The 21,079-nt window shown below is 43.0% G+C and overlaps 1 protein-coding gene across 1 annotated transcript in view; it reads right to left on the bottom strand.

The window, feature by feature from the left end:
• The window catches only part of LOC128699223 (chaoptin), a 252,946-nt gene that overhangs the window by 17,207 nt on the left and 214,660 nt on the right, over positions 1-21,079 (bottom strand). Inside the window, exons 4-5 of the mRNA XM_070096655.1 lie at positions 16,776-16,886; positions 2,180-4,655 (exon numbers count right to left, since the gene is read on the bottom strand). Of these exons, the coding sequence (XP_069952756.1) occupies positions 2,180-4,655; positions 16,776-16,886 (2,587 nt within the window). The remainder of the gene's footprint in view (positions 1-2,179; positions 4,656-16,775; positions 16,887-21,079) is intronic.

Raw genomic sequence — 21,079 nt, 5'->3', positions numbered from 1 at the left:
TGGCTAAGCTCTGTACTGTCGTTTCTACGCAAATAAGCACACATTTCCTTACAGATAAAACCAGCGCTCTAAGAGCAAGCTCTATTTCATAGACTGTTTTATTGCCAAATAAAGCGCGCCACTGTTTTATTTCCATTAAAACACAATCCTGATATTGTTTTATTTCCATTAAAGCGCCGTCCCGATACTATTTCATTTCCAATAAAGCACCGCCCTGACCCAGTTTTATTTCCATTAAAACACCTTCCTGACCTTGTTTTATTCCCATTAAAATACACCGCACTGCTACTCTGGTTTATTTCAGTTAGAACATTGTCCTGAGAATCTTTGTTTTATTTCCATTAAAACATTGTTCCGACACTGTTTTATTTCCATTAAAACACACTTTCCTGACACTATTTTATAGCCATTAAAACACACTACTCGTTTATTTCCATTAAAACAGTGCTAACACTGTTTTATTACCAATGAAATACCCTCTACTCTACTGACAATATTTTTTTTTGCCAATAAGACATACTGTAGTGTGTTTAACACCCATTACTCCAGACAGCCATGACGCTTAACTACACTGCTATTCGTTGGGATAAAATGGATTATTATTATTATTATTATTATTATTATTATTATTATTGTTCACCTGTGGGTGACATGAAGCGCGTAGAGGGCTCTTGATCCGGGAAGTTTGAGCTCAGTTTCTCCCTATACTTCCAGATTACCTTCCATTATATATGTTTATGGATTTCTCTGCCATACTGGCACTCGGTGTGATATATGCTCCAGTATTTACCTACAGGTAAACTTAATTATTTCAAACGGGTAAACTAATTGCACTAAGTAGGTAAAACTAATTATCCCCAGCAGGTAAACATAATTATCCAGGCGTAGTTCGCATTATCCCACCTTGGATCACCTGTCTCACTCACCTCTGGGTTCTTTCCTACCACACCTGGCTGAGTTTTTTTTTCCAGGGGTGGTTAATTTTTCACAGGGATGGTTCATTTTTCTCACGGATGGTTCATTTTCCCCAGGGATGGTTCATTTTTTCTCAGGGATGGTTCATTTTTCTCACGGATGGTTCATTTTTCTCACGGATGGTTCATTTTCATTCCACGACTGATTTTTTTTCACACCTGGTTCATTTTATCCTACGCCTCATGCATTTTTCCCACTCCTGGTGCGTTTTTCCCACACCTGGTTCATTTTCTCCCACATCTGGTGCATTTTTCCCACGCCTGGTGCATTTTTTCAACACCTGGTGCAATTTTTCCATACTTTGTTTATTTTCCCTATATCTGGTATATTTTCCCTACACCTCGTGCATTTTTCCCCACACTTAGTTCGTAGTTTTTGGCTGGTTCATTTTCCGCCACGTTTTGTTCATTTTGCCTTGTTCATTTTTTTTATCCTACAGTTGGTTCGTTTTTATCCCACACCTGTTTCGTTTTTCCCACGCTTCATTCATCTTTCCTATACCTCACACCTTCACCTAATTCATTTACCTCACATAATTCAGGTGTAGAAGTACATGGTACACACTAGAGACAGCTTTCACCTGGCTCATATTATTATGGCTCACCTACCCTGGCTCTTTACTCACTAGGTTTTAGTGCAGCTAGAGTGAGTATCTCATGTAAAAAAGATATGTACAAATGCAATATGTGATTCTTTACTGACAGCGTTTCGCCTACACGGTGGACTTCATAAGTTTGCAGAAAATGTTCAAAAAACCGACAAGTTTATAACTGAGACACTTGGGTAACATTTGGGAATCTTTATACTGGAAACCCTTTCGCCAACCAGTGTCTTCTTCAGTCCAGTACAGAGAAGAACGGTGGAAGATGAGGAGTTTGAGGGAATCAGTCCCTCAGCCTAGAGTCGATGTGTTCCGTCCAAGACTGAACACATAGATTCTAGGCTGAGGGACTGATTACCTCAAACTCCTCCTCATCTTCCACCGTTTTCTCTATTGGACTGAAGAAGCCACTGGCTGGCGAAACGTTTCCAGATTAAAGATTCCCAAGTGTCTAAATTGCATGGCTTCATAAAGCCTACTGTATAGGCGAAATGTTGTCATGTTTTATACCTCGTGTATCTCCTGTTTGGTGGATAGAGGATCAAGACTACAATGGTATTTGCTCTCACTTTCACGGGTTTAAACATAGGTGATGCAACTCACCTGTATGGGGTTGAAGGAGAGGTCGAGGAACTTGAGGTAGGGCATGTGTCTCCAGAGACGTGAGCGAACCGTGGTTAGTTTGTTGTGGGAAAGATCGAGGGACCTCAGCTGCTTGAGGCTGGCGATCGACTGCACCTCGATCTCAGACATGTCGTTGAGGGAGAGGTTGAGAGAGTTGAGGTTGGGGAGGGGGATGATGGGGGAGGAACTGAAGCCGATGTGTGCCATATTGAGCTTCTGAACGTTTTGAGTGTAGTGGAAGAGCTCCTTGAAATTAGCTCGCACCGGGTTGCTGCTGAGATCGAGGCTGATGAGGCTGGTGAGGCCGACGAAGACGTTATCTGGGAGGATGGTGAGGCGGTTGTTGGCCAGGTTGAGCTCGATGAGATTGGGAAAGCTGTAGAACATGGTGCTGTCCAGGTGTTCAAGGTGGTTGTGCGAGATGTCGAGGTAATGGAGTGTGGTTTCCACCTGGGCGAAACCCGCAGTGGGCATGGAGACGAACTCGTTGTGAGAGAGCTTCAGCTTCTCAAGCTGAGTGCCGCGGAAGACAGAGTTAGGGAGAGAGCGCAGGTGGTTATAGGACAGCTCCAGGACCCGCAGGAAAGTAACGTCGGTGAAGCACTCGGGCGGTAAATTCTCCAGATGATTGTGGCTCAGGTCTATGAACTGGACTTTTTCAAGGGAAGCAAAGGCTCTTGGGCGAATTTGCTCTATGCCGTTGTGTTCGAGAATCAACATCTGCAAGCGATCGAGAGCCCCAAAGGCGCTACTATCTAATTTCTTAATGAGATTGTAACCAAGGTCAAGCCGCTGGAGGGAGAAGAGGAAGGCGCTAAGAAAATTTACAGGCACTTCTTTCAGTGCATTGTGGCTAACGTCAAGACTTTTGACTTGGGGCGCTGAGCCGGAACTTGTACTCAGTTCTTGAATCTCATTAAATGAGAGGTTGACAGCAAGAGCCACAGCGGAGCTACTGACGTTGGCGAAGGCACTCAGAGAGAACTCCTTCAGTCGGTTGTGTTGAAGATCCAACTCCAGCAGACTGGGAATATCTGAGAAGGCTCGAGGCTCAATTTTCTCGATATGGTTGTCGCTCAGAAGCACAGTGTTGAGTTTAGGCAATGACTTGAAGGCTTCGAAGTGGACAGTTTTGATTTTATTGCTGGTGAGAACGAGAGTTCTCAGATTGTCGAGGTTATGGAAGGTATGAACTTCTAGCCGCTCCAAGAAGTTGAGAGCCAGTCTAATGTCTTCCAGGTTCTTGTGAACGTTCTGGTGGAAGAGTGTCTTGGGGATGTGTGTGAGGCGGTTGGAGTCCATGTTGAAGTACCGCAGCTCCCCAAATGAGTATAAGGCCGTCTCTGAAATTGTTCTGAAATTGTTGTTGTCAAGGGCGATCCACTGGAGCGTTGTGAGAGGCTTGAGGACTTCCTCCGGGAAATCATCCCTGTAAAATCCGAAACTGATCTCGAGAATCTCTAACGTGTTGAGAATGTCAATAAAGGACTCGGCGCTTATGTGGACTATTCGGTTGAAGGAGAGACTCAGCTCGCGGAGTTTGGGTGTGTGTCTGAAGGCGTGTGGTGGGATGCTGTAGATCCTGTTGTTCCTCAGCACCAGAGTGTCCAGACTATCACCCCATGTCTCGAAGTCCTCCTCCAGGATCTCCGTGATCTGGTTGTGGCCTAGGTTGAGGTGGGCGATGGTGCTGCAGTTCTCAAGGGAAGCGCGAGGGATGGACTTGAGCTGGTTTCCGGACAGACTCAGGGACTCCAGCGTCTCGCAGAAGGAACGGAAGGCATTATCTTTGATGGTGGAGATCTTGTTATCCGGGAGATAGAGATAACGAAGTTTCTTCAAGTGGGATAAGGCCTTGGGAACAGATTCCAGCCTGTTCTTCTCCAGGTCGACCATCACAAGGGAGTGTTCTGGTCCGCCAATGAAGGCGCTGTCGCTGATGTTGTAGATGTTATTAGCGGAGAGATAGAGGCGGCCGGGATTGAGGCCTTGAAAGGCATTCTCCTGAATCTCTGTCAGCAGGTTGAAGTCTAGGTGTAGATCCCTAACTTTCAGTGAGCCGTTAAAAAGATTGTTGGGGATGAAGCGAATAAAGTTTTCCCCGAGGTCTAACCTGTCGAGATTCTTCTTGACGATGAAGCCGGTGTCCGGAAGTCTATCAAGAAGGTTGCCCCTGAGGAACAACCACGTCAGGTCGCGGATGCTGTTGACGGCTTCCGAAGGGAACCCCGTCAGTAGGTTGTGGTTGAGGCTCAGAGTCTGGATATTCCTGGATAGGGAGTCTCGCTCCAGCGTGAGGATGTTGTTGTCGTCCAGGTTGAGCCAGAGGAGTCGCTTGCACCTAGAGAAGACGTCGCGAGGGACATGGTCGATGTCGTTCTCCCCCAGGAAGAGTGACCCCAGGGTGTCCCTGAGACCCGTCCAGTCCTCCGCCAGCAGCTCTGCAATGTGGTTCCTGAAGGAGACGACAGGTCAGGTCACACCAGGTCACGTAAATGGAAATCAAACATTATCATTAACGTAGCAACTAGAGTGACATGTATCTTAAGGTGAGGTTTCCAACCAATATCAACCAGGTGACAACAACACAACATAATACCTGCAGGTGTATATATGTACCTGCCATCTGAGCTCACCTGACACCTTGTAATAGCTGTGCAACCTTGTTTTTATGGGTAAAAAAGATGTCAGGGTAGTTTTTCGTATTGTATTGAAGAGTCTGTTGGACAGACTCATGGCTACAGTATTCTTAGAGGCACTCAACATTTATACAGCTTCTCATTCGAGGCTTCTACTGTAAATTCAACGCTCTATGACCCATATGAGTTTAGATCCCTTTTTAATATAATACAGTAATAATCATGTCAAAAAACGTGTCAGATCATGTCATGTCAATTCACTCAATTCTTCAACAGCCGCAGTAAATGAAAAATATTTTAAATTAAAACAGCAATTAAAGCTGCTTTAACAGCAGGTGCTTCTCGCAGCTGCTGTGAGAGGCCGGGCTCACCAGAAGTCATATTAGGTCAGAGGGAAGAAAATAATTACCTTAAGGGGTCAACAGATGGAGGTTAGATGTAAATATAATTAATAAGATATATATCAAGGGAAATTATCGTTGCAATTATATGGTGAAGATTGCTTCTGAGGGTAGATTATAGAGAATTATGATATTTGAATACAATTATATAAAAAATTATGTATATATATATATATATATATATATATATATATATATATATATATATATATATATATATATATATATATATATATATATATATATATATATATTTTTTTTTTCAACAAGTCGGCCGTCTCCCACCGAGGCAGGGTGACCCAAAAGAAAAAAGAAAGAAAATCCCCAAAAAGAAAATACTTTCATCATCATTCAACACTTTCACCACACTCACACATTATCACTGCTTTTGCAGAGGTGCTCAGAATACAACAGTTTAGAAGCATATACGTATAGAGATACACAACATATCCCTCCAAACTGCCAATATCCCAAACCCCTCCTTTAAAGTGCAGGCATTGTACTTCCCATTTCCAGGACTCAAGTCCGACTATATGAAAATAACCGGTTTCCCTGAATCCCTTCACTAAATATTACCCTGCTCACACTCCAACAGATCGTCAGGTCCCAAGTATCATTCGTCTCCATTCACTCCTATTTAACACGCTCATGCACGCTTGCTGGAAGTCCAAGCCCCTCACCCACAAAACCTCCTTTACCCCCTCTTTCCAACCCTTTCGAGGACGACCCCTACCCCTCTTTCCTTCCCCTATAGATTTATATGCTTTCCATGTCATTCTACTTTGATCCATTCTCTCTAAATGACCAAACCACCTCAACAACCCCTCTTCTGCCCTCTGACTAATGCTTTTATTAACTCCACACCTTCTCCTAATTTCCACACTCCGAATTTTCTGCATAATATTTACACCACACATTGCCCTTAGACAGGACATCTCCACTGCCTCCAACCGTCTCCTCGCTGCTGCATTTACCACCCAAGCTTCACATCCATAAAAGAGTGTTGGTACTACTATACTTTCATACATTCCCTTCTTTGCCTCCATTGATAACGTTTTTTGACTCCACATATACCTCAACGCACCACTCACCTTTTTTCCCTCATCAATTCTATGATTAACCTCATCCTTCATAAATCCATCCGCCGACACGTCAACTCCCAAGTATCTGAAAACATTCACTTCTTCCATACTCCTCTTCCCCAATTTGATATCCAATTTTTCTTTATCTAAATCATTTGATACCCTCATCACCTTACTCTTTTCTATGTTCACTTTCAACTTTCTACCTTTACACACATTCTCAAACTCATCCACTAACCTTTGTAATTTTTCTTTAGAATCTCCCATAAGCACAGTATCATCAGCAAAAAGTAACTGTGTCAATTCCCATTTTGAATTTGATTCCCCATAATTTAATCCCACCCCTCTCCCGAACACCCTAGCATTTACTTCTTTTACAACCCCATCTATAAATATATTAAACAACCATGGTGACATTACACATCCCTATATATATATATATATATATATATATATATATATATATATATATATATATATATATATATATATATATATATATATTCTTTTTAATAATCTTTACAGGAAAAGGGGTTACTAGCCCGTTGTTCCCGGCATTTTAGTTGACTTTTACAACACGCATGGCTTACGGAGGAAAGATTCTTATTCCACTTCCCCATGGATATAAAAGGAAAAGTAATAAGACCAAGAACTATTAAGATAAAATCAAAGAAAACTCAGATGAGTGTGTATAAATAAATGTGTACATGTATGTGTAGTGTGACCTAAGTGTAAGTAGAAGTAGCAAGACATACCTGTAATCTTGCATATTTATGAGACAGACAAAAGACATCAGCAATCCTACCATCATGTAAAACAATTACAGGCTTTCGTTTTACGCTCACTTGGCAGGACGGTAGTACCTCCCTGGGTTTGGGATATTGGCAGTTTGGAGGGATATGTTGTGTATCTTTATATGTGTATGCTTCTAAACTGTTGTATTCTGAGCACCTCTGCAAAAACAGTGATAATGTGTGAGTGTGGTGAAAGTGTTGAATGATGATGAAAGTATTTTCTTTTTGGGGATTTTCTTTCTTTTTTGGGTCATCCTGCCTCGGTGGGAGACGGCCGACTTGTTGAAAAAAAAATATATATATATAATATATATTATATATATATATATATATATATATATATATATATATATATATATATATATATATATATATATATATATTTAAGGTACCACCTCTAGAACTGTTATAGGGACCCTCATCCTCAGAGAAAAGAATAAACTTGCTTCAGGGAAAACTCAAGGTTCTCCCTGAAGCTGTTTGAGAATTTTCTCCTACCACCCCCTATATTTTATGTATATTTTATTTAAAGACAAAATACATTGACAAAACATTCACAAAAAATACGATAGAAAGTAAAACAGCATATGTGACTCAGAGCTACATCTCGAATACTTCGTTCAGCTCCCCGGCGGTGGGCCGCGTGCCCAGAATGGTGCAGGCATTTCCTCTCTGGATTGCAACACTGAGTCTCTGAAAGAGGAAGCTGGTCGCCCTGTGGTCCTTGGTTTCTATGATGAGCTTTTCACCCAGCTCTATTAGGAACTTTAGAGCACACTTGCCCCATGCTCCAAGGGTCTCCGACCCTATTGGGATGAAGTTATAGCAAGAGGGAAGGTCTTCATATTTGCGGATCTTCTGGGTCTCCCTGTGGCTGGCAGCTCCACCCCCTTCCACTACGGAGTATGGCAAGTAGGTGTTTGCCAATGTGGCGGCACATGTGTAGTCCCAGGCAATCTGCTTTCCATCCTTCCAAGGTAGCATAGTGGCTCCATCAGGACGCTTTTGACTTCCGTCAGACCTCTGCACTTGGGGTTCCCGTTGAGCTGGGCAACGGGCTGTGGCGAGGCTTCTCTTTATGATGTCATTGACCTCCTCATGCCTGGCATACTTCCCTTCTGCTGTGTGACACACGAGACCATGAAGTCCGAATTGATCAGCTGTCGCCCTGCCGCAAATACACCTATGTTCGGTGAGGATGGGGGCGGCTAGGCGAAGAGCAACACCAATCCGAATGGCCTGTGGGTCTAGTCGAGTGCCCAAGGAGGAATTGGGAACAGCTAACAGGAAATCTCCTGAGTGTGGTGCCTTCACTGCCAGGAGACGAGCTTTGTCCTTTCCTGAGGCATTGGAGAGCATTGTGTTGGCGATTTTTTCCATGATCGGTTTGTCCCAGTGGGACTGTTTGTGTTCTTTGGGAAGAGCTGGTCTACTGGAGGAATCTGTAAGGGTGTCCCACCAAATCACTGCTTCAGTAAACCTGGGGTCTTGAGCTCCTACCACGTCTCTCAAGCGTTCGGGAACAATCTTCTTGACTAATGCACTGGAAGCCAAACACGAAGACAGAAAAGCAGGTAAAGCAACATGCGTTGCTTTGCGCACCCCTATACCTCCCAGTCGCACTGGGAGGGTTGCCTGATCCCATTGCTGATCCTCTAGTGACAGGTTCAGTGCCTTCGTAAGGGTTGACCTCAGGTGTGCGTCATATTCGTCGAGTGTTGGGTTGTCAAAAGAGGGTGCACACCTCAGGAAGTGAGTCTTGGAATAGTAAGGCACCTTGTGAGGAGATACAGAGCATCATGGGCATCAAGATTGCTTATTCTCTCCTCCATTCTCATCAGGTCATTCAATTTGTCCTTGAGGACTGTGTCGATGGCCTGGTGACCCAGCGGTGCTCCCAGGAGGGTACTGTTGGACGGAGTGGTAGTAGAGACTTCTGGGAGGATTCTTCGCACAGCATTGATTATTTCCTGGTTCGCTGTGATGATTTCACACTTGGAGGCATTGAGGATGAGTCCCAAGTCTTCTCCCTGTGTTTTCACCAGTTGTAGGTCCCCTACCAGGGACTCTTCAGTACCTGCCAGAGTGCCATCATATATATATATATATATATATATATATATATATATATATATATATATATATATATATATATATATATATATATATACATAATTTTTTATGTAAGTGTACTCAAATATCATAATTATAAATTTTTACATTAACATTAATGAAAAAAATATATCTTTAAACGTATAAGAGAAAATTTCAGAAAGGACTTAATTTTAAATGAGTTCTTGCTAATTGACCAGTTTTACATATTCGGCACGACATATATATATATATATATATATATATATATATATATATATATATATATATATATATATATATATATATATATATATATACATATACATATACACACAAACACTGATCTCTAGCTGAAGGAGACTCGAACCTACGAACCTTGGAACAAGGTACGCAGTGCTATACCAAACTCACCACACTGGACCAATACCTTGGAGTCCAGCTTGCGCTAGACTTTGATCCAAGGCAGCCAGCTTTCAGGGAGAAGGCTTACAGCTTTTCATCTCATCCCCTGCATGCGAACCTTGTTCCAAGGTTCGTAGGTTCGAGTCTCCTTCAGCCAGAGATCAGTGTTTGTGTATATTTCGCCTGCTCTCGCGAATTCCTTGCATTGTTAAAATCTCTAGTAAGGCTGATGCATGCAGGGGATGAGATGAAAAGCTGTAAGCCTTCTCCCTGAAAGCTGGCTGCCTTGGATCAAAGTCTAGCGCAAGCTGGACTCCAAGGTATTGGTCCAGTGTGGTGAGTTTGGTATAGCACTGCGTACCTTGTTCCAAGGTTCGTAGGTTCGAGTCTCCTTCAGCCAGAGATCAGTGTTTGTGCATATTTCGCCTGCTCTCGCGAATTCCTTGCATTGTTAAAATCTCTAGTAAGGCTGATGCATGCAGGGGATGAGATGAAAAGCTGTAAGTCTTCTCCCTGAATGCTGGCTGCCTTGGATCAAAGTCTAGCGCAAGCTGGACTCCAAGGTATTGGTCCAGTGTGGTGAGTTTGGTATAGCACTGCGTACCTTGTTCCAAGGTTCGTAGGTTCGAGTCTCCTTCAGCCAGAGATCAGTGTTTGTTGGTTTAGAAAGACACGTAAGCAAACACTATAACATATTTATTAGAAAACGTTTCGGTCCTGGGACCTTGATCACTTCTAACATACAGAGGTAGAAAGACATTATATATATAGGCGGAGAGTGAGATGTGACGCACGTGACCTGAGGAATGTCATAAGAACATAAGAATGGAGGAACACTGTAGAAGGCCTACTGGCCCATGCGAGGCAGGTCCTTATCAAAACAACCTCTACCTATGATGAGGACGGGTAGACGATGAAATCATGTGACTCCTGTGTTGTTGGGTTGGTGCTGCTTAAGTATCATGTATGCCAATGTTTTTGAAATTTTGTAGTTTCCAGTGTTGCGTTCTATAGTGTCGGTGACGGTGATTAGTGAGGCTTCTAGGCACCGTCGGCGTCTGAGGTCTGGTTCGGTGAGAACGAGTTGTGCCTCGTTCCAGTTCATCAAATGCCCCGTGGAGTCTCTGTGGAGGACACAGGCGTACCTTACATCGTCTCAGTTAGAGGCATTTCGAAGCTCATTCAGGCGGACTGCAAGATCTCTGCCTGTCTCGCCTACATATTTCTTGGGACAGAACCCACAAGGGATAGTGTAGACGCCTGCTGTAGAAGTTAGAGGTGTGGGGCTGCGTTTCGTAGTGAGGTCTTTGATAGATGATGTGTTTATGGTGGAAACGTTGATGTTACTAATAGCAAGTGCCCTGCGAGTATTCGTGGCAACATCGCCACATGAGAGTACTATGAACTGTTTAGGGGGCTGTTCCATGGGCGGTTTACACGTCTTCAGTTCCCATCTTTCTTCATCCGAGATTGCAGACTCAAGGCACAAGCTATCCTCAACAAACCGCCCATGGAACAGCCCCCTAAACAGTTCATAGTACTCCCATGTGGTGATGTTGCCACGAATACTCGCCGGGCACTTGCTATGAGTAACATCAACATTTCCACCATAAACACATCATCTATCAAAGACCTCACTACGAAACGCACCCCCACACCTCTAACTTCTACAGCAGGCGTCTACACTATCCCTTGTGGGTTCTGTCCCAAGAAATATGTAGGCGAGACAGGCAGAGATCTTGCAGTCCGCCTGAATGAGCATCGAAATGCCTCTAACAGAGACGATGTAAGGTACGCCTGTGTCCTCCACAGAGACTCCACGGGGCATTTGATGAACTGGAACGAGGCACAACTCGTTCTCACCGAACCAGACCTCAGACGCCGACGGTGCCTAGAAGCCTCACTAATCACCGTCACCGACACTATAGAACGCAACACTGGAAACTACAAAATTTCAAAAACATTGGCATACATGATACTTAAGCAGCACCAACCCAACAACACAGGAGTCACATGATTTCATCGTCTACCCGTCCTCATCATAGGTAGAGGTTGTTTTGATAAGGACTTGCCTCGCATGGGCCAGTAGGCCTTCTACAGTGTTCCTCCATTCTTATGTTCTTATGACATTCCCACACACACACACACACACACACACACACACACACACACACGAATTCCTTGCACACACACACACACACACACACACACACACACACACACACACACAGCCTCAGGTCACGTGCGTCACATCTCACTCTCCGCCTATATATATAATGTCTTTCTACCTCTGTATGTTAGAAGTGATCAAGGTCCCAGGACCGAAACGTTTTCTAATAAATATGTTACAGTGTTTGCTTACGTGTCTTTCTAAACCAACTTGTCGGTATTTATTACCAAGGTTTATACCATCAGTGTTTGTGTATATATATATATATATATATATATATATATATATATATATATATATATATATATATATATATATATGTCGTGCCGAATATGTAAAATTTTCTTTTATACGTTTAAAGATATATTTTTGTCATTAATGTTGGTGTAAAAATTTTTAATTTTGCACCAAAAGGAACTTAGAAAACTTACCTAACCTTATTACAACAAGAGCAATTTATTTTAGCCTAACCCAACTAAATATATTTTAGATTTCTTTACAATAATTTAATACTAAACAAACACAGTGAAATATATTTTTTTCGTTAGGTTCAGAATGATTTTGGCGAAATTATTGCATATACAAATTTTCACTTGTCCTATATGGCAAGATGAGCGTTGCTATTTAAGCCAAGATGGCAAGTTCTGCCTATTCGGCACGACATATATATATATATATATATATATATATATATATATATATATATATATATATATATATATATATATATATATATATATATATATATATATATATATATATATATATATATATATATATATATATATATATTTATATAAGGCTGGAGGCAGTGGAGATGTCATGTCTGAGGGCAATGTGTGGTGTGAATATAATGCGCAGAATTCGTAGTTTGGAAGTTAGGAGGAGGTGCGGGATTGCCAAAACTGTTGTCCAGAGGGCTGAGGAAGGGTTGTTGAGGTGGTTCGGACATGTAGAGAGAATGGAGCGATACATAATGATTTGAAGAGTGTATCAGTCTCTAGTGGAAGGAAGGCGGGGTAGGGGTCGGCCTAGGAAAGGTTGGAGGGAGGGGGTAAAGGAGGTTTTGTGTGCGAGGGGCTTGGACTTCCAGCGTGCATGCGTGAGCGTGTTTGATAGGAGTGAATAGAGACAAATGGTTTTTAATACTTGACGTGCTGTTGGAGTGTGAGCAAAGTAACATTTATGAAGGGATTCAGGGAAACCGGCAGGCCGGACTTGAGTCCTGGAGATGAGAAGTACAGTGCCTGCACTCTGAAGGAGGGGTGTTAATGTTGCAGTTTAAAAACTGTAGTGTAAGCACCCTTCTGGCAGGACAGTGATGGAGTGAATGATGGTGAAAGTTTTTCTTTTTCGGGCCACCCTGCCTTGGTGGGAATCGGCCAGTGTGTTAATATAAAAAAAAAATAATATATATATATATATATATATATATATATATATATATATATATATATATATATATATTATATATGTATATATATATGTATATATATATATATATATATATACATATATAATAGTTCCTTGATAATGTGAGTAGTCACGAAAGCGCTTGGAATTTCTCTATTCTTTCAGAGTGGTTGTTTTGCATAAATATATATATATATATATATATATATATATATATATATATATATATATATATATATATATATATATATATATATATATATATATATATATATATATATATATATATATATGTATATGTATATACATATATATATATATATATATATATATATATATATATATATATATATATATATATATATATATATATATATATATATATATATATGTATGTATATTTTTATTTTTATTAACATATGGGCCATTTCCCACCAAGGCAGGGTGGCCCGAAAAAGAAAACTTTCATCATCATTCACTTCATGACTGTCTTGCCAGAGGCGTACTTACACTACAGTTATAAGACTGCAAATTAGTACCTCTCCTTAAGAGTGCAGTCACTGTACTTACCATCTCCAGGACTCGAAGTCCGGCCTGCCGGTTTCCCTGAATCCCTTCATAAATGTTACCTTGCTCACACTCCAACAACACCTTCAAGTCCTAAAAACCATTTGTCTCCATTCACTCTTATCAAATACCTCACGCATGCTTGCTGGAAGTCCAAGCCCCTCGCACACAAAAACCTCCTTGACCACCTCCTTCCAACTTTTCCTAGGCCGACCCCTACCCCACCTTCCCTCCACTACAGATTTATACACTCTCAAAGTCATTTGTTCCACCTCAGTAACCCTTCCTCAGCCCTCTGGATAATAGTTTTGGTAATCCCGCACCTCCTCCTAATTTCCAAACTTTGAATTTTCTGTATTATATTCACACCACACATTGCCCTCAGACATGACATCTCCACTGCCTCCAGCCTTCTCCTTGTTACAACATTCATCACCCTTGCTTCACACCCATACAACTATACTCTCATACATTCCCCTTTTTGCTTCCACGGACAAAGTTCTTTGTCTCCACAGACTCGTAAGTGCACCACTCACCCTTTTCCCCTCATCAATTCTATGATTCACATCATCCTTCATAGACCTATCTGTTGACACGTCCACACCCAACTATCTGAATACATTCACCTTCTCCATACTCTCTCCCTCCAATCTGATATCCAATTTTTCGTAGCCTATCTTTTTATCTTTATCACCTTACTCTTTCCTATATTCACTTTTAATTTTCTTCTTTTACATACCCTACCAAACTCATCCACCAACCTCTGCAACTTCACTTCCGAATCTCCCAAAAGCACAGGAAAGTGAGACGAGGACAAGCCTGTCCTCGTTCGTTACTGAGGACCTAGACGAGGACACAAACTTGTCCCCGTACCGCCAAAAGAGATATATTTACCTGCTGTTCTCATGGGCGAGGCAAAGTTTTCTTGTGAACCGAAGAAGGGACATTTTTTTTAACAAAAGTCCGGAGACCCCTAGGTGGCTCTAGGTGACTAGGTGGTCCTAGGTAGTTATAGGTGACGCTTAGGTGAGTCTGCAGGATTTTGCATAGATGACTAAAGTGAGTCTAGGTGATAAGGCGAGTCTAAGGAACGCTAGAGGATTCTAGGTGACTAGGGATCCTAGGTGACTAAGGTTAATCAAAGGGATTTCAGGTGTCTAGGTATCTCATAGCCAGGCTGTCTAAGGTGATTCTAAGTGACTTTAGAGTGCTATAGGTGATTCTAGGAAGACCTAGCTACGTCTCAGTCGTGACTAAATCGACTCAGGTAACCTCCATCACTTAACACCTGGCCCCCAGGTGGTAGCAGGTGGGCACGAAGAGGAGTAAATAATAGAGTCTCGTAGAGGCTGTGGCTACAGTGTTTCGTTCTGAGAAGGACGAAATGTCAGGGTAAATGCCACGATGAGAGAGAGACTTGGGCTAACCTTTTCCGCTCTCACCTGGGTTATGTAGTGATTGTGCGCGTATTGTATTTTGTGGTGCTGTGATGATATCTTGGGCGAATTGTGTGGTTGTGGAGTCGTTATTGCCTAGTAATTTCGTAGATGCTATGGGGGTAAATGTGTTCATTGTAGTATTGTGGATTGGTTATTATGTGGGCAACGCATGGACGTTGTGTTGAACTGTGAATATTGTGTAGCTGTAAATTTGAATATTGTATGGTGTCGATATTGTGTGGTTGTTTGAGAATTGTGTAAGTGATGTATGAGTATTGTATGATAATTGTTTGAGTAGTGTGTGACCATTTTCTAAATATTGTATAAGTATTGTATTGTATAACCATTGTATAAGTATTGTGTAGGTATTGTATGAGTATTGTGTAGGTATTGTATGAATATTGTATAAATGTTGTATAAGTACTGTATGGACATTAAAAAAGTATTGTATCAATATTGTGTGAATATCGTTTGAGTATTGTTTAATTATGGAATGGGTTTTGTATACCTGGAGTATACTTGGAGGGGGTTTCGGGGGTCAACGCCCCCGTGGCCAGGTCCGTGAAAAGGCTTCGCGGTAGATCAGCACCTGATCAACCAGGTTGTTACTGCTGGCCGCACGTAAACCGACGTACGAGCCACAGCCCGGCTGGTCAGGTACTGACTTTAGGTGTAGGTCCAGTGCTTTCTTGAAGACAGCCAGGGTTCTATTTGTAATCCTACTTATGTATACTGGGATGCCGTTGAACAATCTTGGGCCCCTGACACTTATTGTGTTGTCTCTTAGTGTACTCGTGGCGCCCCTGCTTTTCATTGGGGGGGATGTTGCACTGTATGCCCAGTCTTTTGCTGTCGTAAGAAGTGATTTTCGTGTGCAGATTTGAGACTAGTCCCTCTAGAATTTTCCAAATGTATATTATTATGCATCTTTTTCGCCTGCGTTCCAGGGAGTACAAATCAAGGGACTTCAACCGCTCTCAGTAATTTGTAAGTATTGTGTGAGTATTGTGTACAGGACAAGAAAGTAAACTTTATGTTGACATTCTGACAACATTTTCTAAATATATATATGAAAAACTGGTATTGTGTACTCACCCAATTTTGTCTGTGGGGTTCGTGTCGCTGCTCCTGACCCCCCCCCTCCTGTCTCTCGCATACAAGAATAATATGAAATTGTTCTATCTTTTTTAGAAAGGCTTGTCCCTGTAGATTAATAGACTACTCTTTTAGAGATAGACTCATCTCTGTAGATAGACTTATCTTGTTAGAGTCATAGTCTCATCTATCTAGAACGACAAACTCTTCTATTTAGATTGATAGACTCATCCATTAGAGTGATAGATTCAACTTTTAGAGTGATAGACTCATCCTTTAAACTGATAGACTCATTCTTTAGTGACTCATCCTTTGGAGTGATAGACTCATCCTTCAGATTGATAGACTCATCCTTAAGACTGATAGGCTCATTTTTTAGACTGATAGACTCATTCTTTGGACTGATAGACTCGTCCTTTAGAGGGATAGACTCATCTTTTAGACTGATGGACTCATCCTTTAGAGTGCTAGAGACTTACCCATGGAGGTTGATCCACTCTAGAGCTTTGAGAGGACGTAGAGCTTGTCTTGGCACTGCTGTGAGCTGGTTGTAACTTAGGTCCAGTGATTGCAGTGAGTGACTCATTCCGCTGTGGAAGGGACAAGTCATTAGTGTGGCAGGTGTTGTGGGGGCGGGGGTGTGGAGGTTTATGTGTGGGGTGGTGGAGTGGGTGTGTTGAAGGGGGGTCAAAGGCCTCAACGTTTCACACACACACACACACACACACACACACACACACACACACACACACACACACACACACACACACACACACACACACACACACACACACACACATTACAACACCTAACCTGTCTGTGTGTCTCTCCCTCTGCCTCTACCCCGCTTCCCACTCTCTCTCCACCTCTCCATCACTCTTTCCCCATCTCTCTTCCCCTTACAACTCCCCCCACACACAAACAGCACACACACACACACATTACAACACCTAACCCATAAAAAATAGTGGCTTAGAAGGGAAGTCGAAGACTTGGGGGATCAGAGGAAAATGATTCTGGTAAGGAAGAATGGATGGAAGAGTAATGTAAATGGGTGGAACAAGAGTGGGAGAGCAAACTAGGTGAGCTCTCTGCAAAATTGTTGAAGAGGATGGAGACAGAGAAGAAATGGGAGTCACAAGCCGAAGCTGCAGAAGCCAGGATATGGGCCCTAGAATATGAGGTAAATATGCTGAAGCGAGTTACAGAGCTATTGCTCAGAAGAGACAGCATCTGAAGCAGGTACACCTCTACTGAACGAGGAGCCTAGTGGAAAGGAAGGAGACATGACTTATGCTAAGGCCTTATCAGTTTACCATGCAGGGCCGAGGAATGAAGGGGGAGAGCAGTTAGGAGAAGCGTTAGCAGTAAGGGAGGGGGAAGAAGGTGGAGAGGGGGATACGTCCCATGCTGAGGCACGACAGTACCACCAAGAGTTACAGGAAAAATATGGGAGACAATGGCCATGTACAAACGGGACCAAGAGAGTCAGTGTTTATTCATGGGCTTCAGGAGAGCGAGGGGAGGACACACAATGAAAGATGACAGGAAGAAAAACAGAGATTGAAAACATAACCAAAGAAATAGGCGAGGAGGACACGATTGAGACAGTAAATTTTCAGAGAATAGAGCAGTACTTGAAGAGGAGAAATTGGCCAGTCAAGCTGATTTTCAAGACAGAAACGGTATGAAACAGGATCCTGCAAGAAAGAATCATCAACATACAAGAGGGTGTTCCTAGACTGCGACACAACAAGAACAGAACGACAGCAGCTGAGGGAGAGGACACAGAGTGAAAGGGGCTAGGAAGAGAGACAAGGACAGAATCAACAGAGGACAATCACAGAAGGGCAGAGCAACAGGCGCAAGCACACACAGAACCACCCCCAGAACCCCACAATCATACACGCTATCCCAACACAAACTACAGTCCACACTTTCAGCCCCCACCCCACACTACGCTGTAGAATCCCACAGCACACTGCCAAGTTCCCCACCCTCACAGACCCACCAGAACACACTGTTGGAGAGGAAACTGAATTATTGGTACACCAACGCTGATGGAGTAATGAATAAGTGGAAGGAGTGGCACGAAAGTCAAAAAGGCATCACCAGACATCATAGCTCTCACAGAAACCAAGCTCACAGGGATGATAACAGATGCCATCTTTCCAACGGTATATCAGATCTTGAGGAAAGACAGAGGGAACAGAGGGGGTCGAAGAGTGGCAGTGCTCATCAAAAACTGATGGGATTCTGATGAGCTGGAAAGAGGAGACAGAGGAGAAGCAAGAGACTACATAATAGGAGCACTTCAGTCTGGAGGTCCCAAGTTGGGAATTGCATTGATGTATAGCCCACCACAGAACAGCGGGAGACCAAGGCAAGAGCGATGGTTGACACACTGGCTGAAGTGGCCATGCGATTAGTGCAAAGCTGCTGATTAGAGGCGACTTTAATCACAAGGAAATCAACTTGGAGAACCTGGAACCACATGGGGACCCAGAAACGTGGAGGACTAAGATGATGGAGGTGGTACTGAAAAACCTTATGTACCAACACGTAAGGGACACTACCAGAGAGAGAGAGGACAGGATGAACCAGCAAGACTAAACCTAGTATTCACCTTGAGAAGTGCAGATATTGAGGACATCACATATGAAAGACCCCTCAGAGTCAGTGATCACGTGGTTCTGAGCCTCGAATACATGGTAGACTTACAAGTGGAGAAGGAAAGGGGACTACATAGGCATGAAATATTTCCTGTTCGGGGTTCAGTGGGACAGAGAACTGGCAGGGAAGTCAGTAAACGAAATGATGGAAAATGTAACAACAATATGCAAGGAAACTGAAGAGAGGTTTGTACCCAAGGATAACAGAAATAACGAGAAAGCCAGGATGAGCCCTTGGTTCATCCAAAGGTATAGAGAGGCCAAAACCACGTGTGCTAGAGAATGAAAGAAGTATAGAAGGCAAATGATGCAGGAGAATAAGGAGAGCTTTCGTAAAGCCAGACATGAATATGCACAGGTAAGGAGGAAGGCCCACCGACAATACAAAAATGACAAAACAGCGAAAGCCAAATCTTACCCGAAGCTGTTGTACAGCCACATCAGGAGGAAAGCACCAATCAAGGACCAGGTAATCAGGCTGAGGAAGGAAGGAGGGGAGATCACAAGAAACGACCGCGAAGTATGTGAGGAGCTCAACGTGAGATTCAAAGAAGTGTTCACAGAGGAGACAGAAGGGACTCCAGAAAGACGGAGAGGTAGGATACACCAACAAGTGTTGACCAAGGCTGCCAAGCGAGCCAGATACCTCAAAGGCGATGGGGCCAGATAAGATCTCTCCATGGGTCCTGGGAGAGGAAGCAGAGGCGCTATATGTAATACTAACATCAATCTTCAACACATCTATCGAAACAGGGCGACTGCCTGAAGTATGAGAGACAGCAAATGTAGTCCCAGTTTTTAAAAAAGGAAACAGACACGAAGCATTAAACGACAGACCAGTCACTGACATGTATAGTCATGAAGAAGATTATCAGGAGAAGAGTGGTGGAGCACCTAGAAAGGAATGAGCTTATCAACGACAGCCAGCATAGTTTCAGGGACAGGAAATCCTGTCACAAACCTACTGGTGTTCTATGACAGGGTGACAGCAGTAAGACAAGAGAGAGAGGAGTGGGTAGATTGCTTATTCTTGGACTGTAAGAAAGCGTTTGACACAGTTCCACACAAGAGATTAGTGCAAAAGCTGGATGACCATTCAGGGATAACAGAAAAGGCACTCCAATGGATCATGGAATACCTGTCAGGAAGACAACAGCGAGTCATGGTACGTAGCGAGGTGTCAGAGCGCCTGTGACGAGTGGGGTTCCACAGGGGTCAGTCCTAGGACCGATGCTGCTTCTGGTATATGTGAACGACATGACGAAAGGAATAGACTCCGAAGTGTCCTGGTTTGCAGAAGAATTCAATCAGACGAGGACCAGGCAGAATTACAAATGTATCTGGACAGGCTGCAGGCCTGGTCCAGCAACTGGCTCCTGGAGATCAACCCCACCAGGTGCAAAATCATGAAGATTGGGGAAGGGGGCAAAGAAGGCCACAAACGGAGTACAGTCTAGGGGGTCCAGAGAGTGCAAACCTCACTCTTGGAAAAGGATCTTGGGGTGAGTATAACACCGAGTACATCTCCTGAGGCGAACATCAACCAGATAACTGCTGCATCATACGGGCGCCTGGCAAACCTAAGAACAACATTTCGACATCTTGATAAGGAATCGTTCAGGACCCTATACACCGTGTACATTAGGCCTATATTAGAGTATGGAGCACAGTTTGGAACCTACACCTAACCAAGCATGTAAGGAAACTAGAGAAAGTGCAAAGGTTTGCAACAAGACTAGTCCCAGAGCTAAGAGGTATGTCCTACGAGGAGAGGTTAAGGGAAATCAACCTGACGACACTGGAGGACAGGAGAGATAGGGGGGACATGATAACGACTTACAAAATACTGAGAGGAATTGAAAGGTGGACAAAGACAGGATGTTCCAGAGACTGGACACAGCAACAAGGGGACACAGTTGGAAGCTGAAGACACAGATGAATCACAGGGATGTTAGGAAGTATTTCTTTAGCCACATAGTAGTCAGGAAGTGGAATAGTTTAGGAAGAGATGTAGTGGAGGCAGGATCCATACATAGCTTTAAGCAGAGGTACGATAAAGCTCATAGTTCAGGGAGAGTGACCTAGTGGCGACCAGTGAAGAGGCGGGGCCA

The sequence above is a fragment of the Cherax quadricarinatus genome, chromosome 54, assembly GCF_038502225.1.
Source record: "Cherax quadricarinatus isolate ZL_2023a chromosome 54, ASM3850222v1, whole genome shotgun sequence".
Taxonomy (NCBI): Eukaryota; Metazoa; Arthropoda; class Malacostraca; order Decapoda; family Parastacidae; genus Cherax; species Cherax quadricarinatus.
The sequence above is the reverse complement of the archived record's forward strand: the minus strand, read 5'-3'. Positions and strand labels throughout refer to the sequence as shown.